The sequence below is a fragment of the Leucoraja erinacea genome, unplaced genomic scaffold (assembly GCF_028641065.1).
Source record: "Leucoraja erinacea ecotype New England unplaced genomic scaffold, Leri_hhj_1 Leri_1653S, whole genome shotgun sequence".
Lineage (NCBI taxonomy): Eukaryota > Metazoa > Chordata > Chondrichthyes > Rajiformes > Rajidae > Leucoraja > Leucoraja erinaceus.
The window spans coordinates 15,001-22,766 of NW_026575950.1; the positions used below are offsets into that span (position 1 = coordinate 15,001).

The following is a 7,766-nucleotide window of genomic DNA, read 5'->3' on the forward strand; positions in this document are numbered from 1 at the left end:
GCCCGTTCTCTGGATACTTTCAAGAGCGAGCTAGACAGGGCTCTTATAGCTGGGTAAGGGGATATGGGAAGAAGGCAGGAACGAGGTATTGATTGGGAATGATCAGCCATGATCACATTGAATGGCGGTGCTGGCTCGAAGGGCCGAATGGCCTACTCCTGCACCCATTGTCTATTGGCTATTGTCTATTATCATGAAAAAATGATTTTTCCATTTCTCATTCCATATTGCAGATGCTGGTTTAAACCGAAGATAGAGACACAAAGCTGGAGTAACTCAGTGGGTCAGATCGCATCTCTGGTGAAAAGGAATAGATGACTGAAGAAGGGTCTCGACCAGAAACGTCACCTATTCCTTTTCTGACGCTGTCTGATCGGCTGAGTTACTCCTGCTTTCAGGGTCAAGCTCTTGAATCACTAAGCCACTTCAAATTTGATATTGCATTCTTCCTGCAGCCACGATCTCAGATCTCTACAGCTGATGTAACTAATTTATATCTGTGTGTTGTAGCAGTGAACCGAGAATTAGAACCCGACTGGCCAAATCGCCATCATTCTCTCTCCGTAATAAACAGTTATTATCCTTCGTACTATCCTTACTATGTTTACTAGATACAATCTCTCAGTTACTATCCATAGAAACTATTTGATAAACTGGAGAATTCTGCACTGCACTCAAATTCAGTCTATCGATGTATGACAACGTTGTATAACAATTGGCCCCCAGTATCCCATCAGTGGGGGAAGGGAAAGACGGCACCTGAAGATAATAGACAATAGACAACAGATGCAGGAGTGGGCCATTCGACCCATCGAGCCAGCACCGCCAAACAACGTGATCATGGCTGATCATCCCCAATCAGTATCATGGCTGCCCGTTCCTGCCTTCCCCCCATATCCCCTGACTCCTCTATCTTTAACAGCTCTATCTAGCTCTCTCTTGAAAGTGTCCTTCTAAAAAGAAAATAAAGATGGCCGTCAGGAAACGGCAGATGTTTTCAATGGTTAAAAGAGTCACCGTGTAACCATATCTACCACTGGGCAACTCTGTTTTTCAGTTCAAGGATATTTGGTGACTCACCTGAGCAGATGAGACCGGCGTCGTTTCCGTATGAACAACTCATCTGATCCCTGGGTAAGACTGGACAATCAACTAATTGGGACTCGTTCCCCCGACAGTGGTAGTTCTCCTTCCACACGGGGCCGGATCCTCGGCCAAAGTGAGTAACTCCGGGAGTTGTGGCCACTGCACCACAATGTAGTTGTTTACAGACCACGCCGGCATCAAGCAAGCTAAAGTACTGATCGCAAACTGTCCCCCACTCGTCTCCGTGTAGAACCTCCACCCGGCCAGAGCATCTATCCTTCCCACCCACCAGTCGTGGTCGATGTTTCCCTGTTTTTATGGGACAAAAATGACAGTTCAATACACAATAAGAATAGAGAAAAATAATGAAAGTTAGAAATTGTTTGTTTATTTTTCTCATTTTCTAAGCGGCCACCTTCAAAGTGTGTGCGCGCGGTGATATTTCAATACACACAGTGAATGGTTACGGTCTTCAACTCGGCACGTCGGGTCGTCAGTTTCACATTATTATTATTATTATTATTATTATTATTATTATTATTATTATTATTATTATTATTATTATTATTTTAATTTTATTTATTAGAAGTAGTTTACATTACAATAATACAAGCCAAAAATAACATAATACATTTCGTGTACCACATCATATTTTAAACTTTAAAATGCAGAAAAGTAAAGAGAGTGACATAGGATAGTAAGTGTGTGAAAGGGTGATCAAAAGAGACCCTTTGACACGAAAAATTCGAAAAAGAATTAAGAAGTAAGCCATAAAAAAATAAAAGGAGAAAAAGAAAACAGAAGATATATTAAAAGTTTTTTTAAAAAGAGATAAATGGGATACCAACTTCCTATTTTTCCTCACCCCTCACCAGGTCCTGAAACCATTTATTTTCAGAATTCTGTTGCACCTTATACTTGTAGTAAGTCGATAAATTGAGACCAAATCTTTTGGACATGGTCTGGTTTGCCTGCTAGAAGGAATCTCATATCTTCCAGGTGTAGCATTTCGGACATATTTGAAATCCACATATTTATTGTTGGTGTTGGGGCGTTTTTCCAGAATTTAAGTATGCGTTTTTTCCCCACTATTAAACCGTAATTAAGTAGGCTCTTTTGGGAGGCAGATGGCTCAGGGCTGCCTTCCATTGTTCCAAAAATAACCAATTCTGCATTCGGTTTCAGTTTTATTTTAAATAATTTTGTAAAAATTTCAAAAATTTCATTTCAAAATTTTTGGATTTTTATACAATAAACAAAGGAATGTGCTATAGTTGCTTCTTGGGATAGACATTTATCACAGATGGGGGAGACTTTTGGAAAAAGTTTACCTATTTTAGTTTTTGAGTAATATAGTCTATGTAAGGTTTTAAATTGAATTAGAATATGTCTTGCATTAATCGCGCATTTATGCACATATAGCAAATGTTTATCCCATCTCTCTTTCGAAATTTTTATAGCTAGTTCTTGTTCCCAGTCTCTTCTAATTCTATCGGTGGCATTTCTATATTTAAGATGATGTTATACAAGAATGATATGAAATTAGCTGATTCGGCCTTTGTATTCATTGCTTCGTCCAATAAATCTGGAGACAAGTTATGATATGCCTGTGTATATTTTTTTCAAATAGTCACATATTTGAAAATATTTAAAATATTGATTATTTTTCAAATTGTATTTAAGTTGCAGTTGTTGGAATGATAGTAAGTTTCCAGTTTCATGCATGTCTCCAAACGTTTTAATTCCTATTCTTTCCCAGTGTATAAATGATTTATCTATAATAGATGGTTTAAACGACGGATTATGAACTATTGGAGGAAGAAGCGATAGATTTCTTAATTTTAAGGTTAATTTTATTTGTTTCCAAATTCTAATTGTACTATGAATAATTGGATTTTAATTATATTTTGTATTATTCAGGTTTATTGGTGAGAGGAGGATCGCTCCTATATTAAAAGGGAAGCAATCCTCTCTCTCCACTACTATCCAATCCACCCGCTGGGCAGAGTTGTCCAACAGGTGAATCACATTTTTGATATTTACTGCCCAATAATAGTACAAAAAATTAGGAAGTGTTATTCCACCAAATTATTTCGGTTTACACAGGTGTGTTCTTTGTATTCTGTGGGATTTATAGTCCCATATAAAGTTTGTAATATCCGAGTCCAGTTTAAAAAAAAAACGTTTTTGGTAGGTATATTGGTATTGACTGGAATAGATATAAAATTTGTGGTAAAAAGATAATTTTTATAGCATTTATTCGACCTATTAAAGTCATCGAAGAGTTTTCTAAAATTTAATCAGAGCGTTTAATTTATTAAGGAGGGGGATGTAATTTGCGTTAAACAATGCTTTATATTTTCTAGTAATTTCAATTCCCAAATATATAAAATTTTCTGTAGCAATTTTAAAAGGGAATTTTAAAAGGAATGTTGAGTCTTGGGGTTTTATCGTCATAATTTCACTTTTATTCCTATTTATTCTGTATCCTGAAAAGGATCCAAATTCCTCTATTACGTTTAGTATATTTGGTATACTAATTTGGGGTTTTGTGATGTATAGTAGTACATCAGGGTTTCAACTACTAAGTTACAGAGATAGGTTGAATAAGTTAGGTCTTTATTCTCTGGAGCACAGAAGGTTAATGGGGGACTTGATAGAGGTCTTTAAAATGATGAGAGGGATAGACAGTGTTGATGTGGTAACTTTGAAAATAGGGAAGATTCAAACAAGAGGACATGACTTCAGAATTAAGGGACAGAAGTTTAGTGGTAACATGAGGGGGAACTTCTTTACTCAGAGAGTGGTAGCGGTGTGGAATGAGCTTCCAGTGGAAGTGGTGGAGGCAGGTTCGTTGGTATCATTTAAAAATAAATTGGATAGGCATATGGATGAGAAGGGAATGGAGGGTTATGGTATGAGTGCAGGCAGGTGGGACTAAGGGAAAAAAAGTTGTTCGGCACGGACTTGTAGGGCCGAGATGGCCTGTTTCCGTGCTGTAATTGTTATATGGTTATATGGTTACATCATCTGCGTATAATTATATTTTATTATTTGAGTATTTTGTATTATAACCATGGATGTTCGGGTGTGTTCTAATGATTTCAGCTAGAGGTTCTATTACAAGAGCAAATAGCAGCGATGATAGTGAACATCCCTGTCTGTTGCCCCTTGATAATTGAAATTTCGGGGACAATATGTTGTTAGTTAATATTCTAGCAGTAGGCCTGTTATATAATAGTTTTATCCATGAGATAATTCTCTCCCAAATGTCCTTCCCAGATTTGGAGACAAAACTCTACGTCCAGGTGTGGTCTCACCAAGACCCTGTCCAACTGCAGTAGAACCTCCCTGCTCCTATCTCAATCATTTTTGCAATGAAAGCTAACATTCTCTCCCATTTGAAATTTTTGCAATAATTTAACAAGGTAGTTCCATTCCACTTGATCGAATGCTTTTTCTGCGTCCAATGAAATAATTGATAAGTCTTGTTCTTCAGTTTTATATGAATGCATTATATTAAACAGACCTCAAATTATTACATGATTGTCTCTTGGGTATGAACCCCGTTTGATCCGCATTTATTAATTTACTCACATATTTACTTAGTCTTCTAGCTAATGTTTTCGCTAGTATTTTTTGACCTGTATTTAACAGTGCTCTATATGAACCGGGTTCTTCTATATCTTTATCTTTTTAAAGTATTAATGTAATTGTTGATTCCGCTAATGTTTCTGGTAATATTTGTTCTTTAAAAGCATATGCGTACATTTTGTGTAAACGTGGTGTAATTATCTCATTAAAACGTTTATAAAATTCATTACTGAATCCACCTGGTCCTGGTGTTTTTCCATTCTTTAATGAGCTTAATGTTTCTTCTGTTTCCTTAATTGAAATTTGTGCTCCTGGTTCCTCTTGTTCACTCAAGTTAAGTTTCGGTAGATTACATTTGTCCACGAACTCTGTAACTTTAGTATTGTCTCCTAGCACTTTAGATGTATATGAATTCTGATAAAATTCAGCGAATCGTTTGTTAATATCATTAGGTAGTGTTAACAATTCCCCTTTATCTGATTTAATCTTTAAAATCGTGTGTTCTTTTTCCCGTTTTTCCAGTTGGCGTGCCAAAAGTTTGTGTGGTTTATCCCCGAATTCAAAATGTTCCTGTTTTGTAATTTGAAATAGTCTTATAACTTTTGCTGCTAATATTTTATTTAATTTAAATTTCAGTATTGTTATTTTATTATGTTTATCTATAGTTGGGTCTTTAGCGTTATCTAGATCCAATTGTCTAATTTGTTCTTCTAATTGCCTTTGTTCATTCTTATTCTTTTTATTTTGAAAAGCTTGATATGAAATTATAGATCCTGCAATGAATGCTTTGAAAGATTCCCATAGTAAAGCGGGTGAAATATCTGGGGTGTCATTGGTCTAAAAAAAAAGTTCCATCTGTTGTTTTAAATATATGCCCCCTTGTGGATCATTTAAAATTGGAGGATTAAACCTCCAAAACAATTTTTTGTTAGACATTCCTTCAAGTTTTAAAAAGAAAGTTAGCGGGGAGTGGTCAGAAATAATGCTGTTGTGATATTTTGGGTTCATTGTATAGGGGATTACTTTGTGTCCACTAGGAAATAGTCTAGGGTAATTTTTGATTAGGATTCATTCGACAATCGCTGTTGCATCGCATGGATATCATCATCTAAAGATATTGTTAATTTCCTCCTTCTGAACTCCACATTGTAAACCATCAATAATGTTGGACTATAGGAAATCATTCAAATTATTTTAGCCAGTTAATACGTTTGCCAATATCACATCAAAGTCGTGCGCTGCTCAATTATATTCCAGCATTTTATAACCCCATTGATAAAAGTAAATGGCGAGATCTCATCCCTATCTTCCAAGTATAAAGAGTGTTTATTAATAAATAGTTTCCCAAGCTGGCACTCACCAGAACAGATCACACTGACATCGCTCGTGTGGTTGCAATGAAGAGTTCCTAAAGACCGCGGACAGTCCCACAGGCTTGTCTCATTACCCGTATATTCAAATACATCGCTCCGTACAATGCCAGTTCCCTTTCCAAAATAAGCCCCTATCCCCGCCTTACAATTATAAGACAATTATAATTACATTTATCCATTGACTTGGCCTCCACAGCCGTCTGTGGAATGAATTCTGCAGATTTATCATAAAAAAATCTCCAGACATACGAATGGTGTGTGGAAAAGTCAGTTTCCTATCATTATGCTATTGTGATGTATATTTTGGCAAATAATAAAATGTCCTGACAGCTTAAACACCCACTCCCTTTCAAAGATATTGTCAATTTGCTGAGGTTGATTATGTCCAATTAACAGCTGACAATTATGCCATTCCTTGGCTTGCATCTGAGTAAAATGTAATTCAATACCTACGTATGGTTTGCGATTATTTTAATTATGAATTTAGCTTCAGAAGCGTTTTATTTTTGCATGTAAAAACCTACTTGAGAACCATTGGTGATTTAAAAAATTTACAGCCAGATTTATCACTTCTGAAATGTTTTACATACCAAAGGAATCAAGAAAAAACACAAATAATGCCTCACTGTTGATGAAATGCAGTGAGCAAACACGATAATTCCCAATATTTTCAATCTTGATATCTACACGGCCAATGTTCGCCAACCACTTTATCTGTTGTTGTCCCTTCAGCTCTCGCTTCTCTCTACCATCATTTCTCTTCACTTTTGGAATTCTGAAGTAGGATAAATGTCTCTCACGGTTACCCCGATTTCCACAATTATTTACAGCCCAAAAATTGACAATTTCGGCGGTTTTTAACAGGTAAGAAAGTGCGCGTATCGTGTGTTAACAGTGGAGCTGCTCCATGTGTCACGCCCTTTGACCCGATGACCCGACGTGCAACCCCCCTATTCCTCTCTCACCAACTCAGTTCCTCCAGCCGCTTGTTTCTTGGCCCCGTCATTGTACCGGGTGAGAGTATTTAATGCTCCCGGTTGTGTTTGTTTCATTCAAACCAGAATGTGAGATCCAGAAGCGAAATTTGATTCCAATTGGACAGGAATAAAACGGACAGACACTGGATTTAATTTCACACCACTCGCCGCGGGCGGTCAGTCCGAGTCATTTACATCCAGGGCCTCCCGGAAATCACCAAACTGTGGATCAAAGAGAGAAAAAACTGATGTTTACCTTCGCAGATAACGCCGGCATCGTGGGAGTGTGGAAAGCCATAGTCCCTCCATGGATGTGATTTACACTCCCGTAGAGCTGCCGCGTTCCCGCTGCATTCAACATTATACGTCACAACGGGTCCGGACCCCGGTCCAAAGTGAGATTCGCGCAGGGCTTTCACCGCGGCGCCGCAGTCCAGCTCCCGACACACCACCGCCGCGTCATGCAGGTCCCAGCCGTAATGATCCACAGTCCCCCAGTTCCCCTTGTAGTGAACCTCCACTCTCCCGGAGCATGGACTGGCCCCGTTCGCCAGCCTCAACTTCACGCTTTCTGAAAACAAAAATCAGAAAATAGAAGAACAAACGTTGCCGCCGGTTTGAGCCGCGGGTCAGTCGGCGCCCCGCACACCGCGCTCCCAGCCACCCCTAGCTCCAACCAGTCAAAGTCCACATGTACCAGGGAATGATCAACGGGAGCGGCAGACCCCGAATGAAC

At 38.2% G+C, this 7,766-nt stretch overlaps 1 protein-coding gene across 1 annotated transcript in view; it reads right to left on the reverse strand.

Moving 5' to 3' along the window:
- LOC129716076 (deleted in malignant brain tumors 1 protein-like) overlaps positions 1–7,601 on the reverse strand; it is a gene marked incomplete at its 5' end in the record, with an annotated part of 21,452 nt that extends 13,851 nt beyond the window's left edge. The window contains 2 exons of the mRNA XM_055665955.1: positions 1,081–1,395; positions 7,287–7,601. Coding sequence (XP_055521930.1) covers positions 1,081–1,395; positions 7,287–7,601 — 630 coding nt within the window. The remainder of the gene's footprint in view (positions 1–1,080; positions 1,396–7,286) is intronic.
- Between the last annotated feature and the right edge of the window lie 165 nt (positions 7,602–7,766).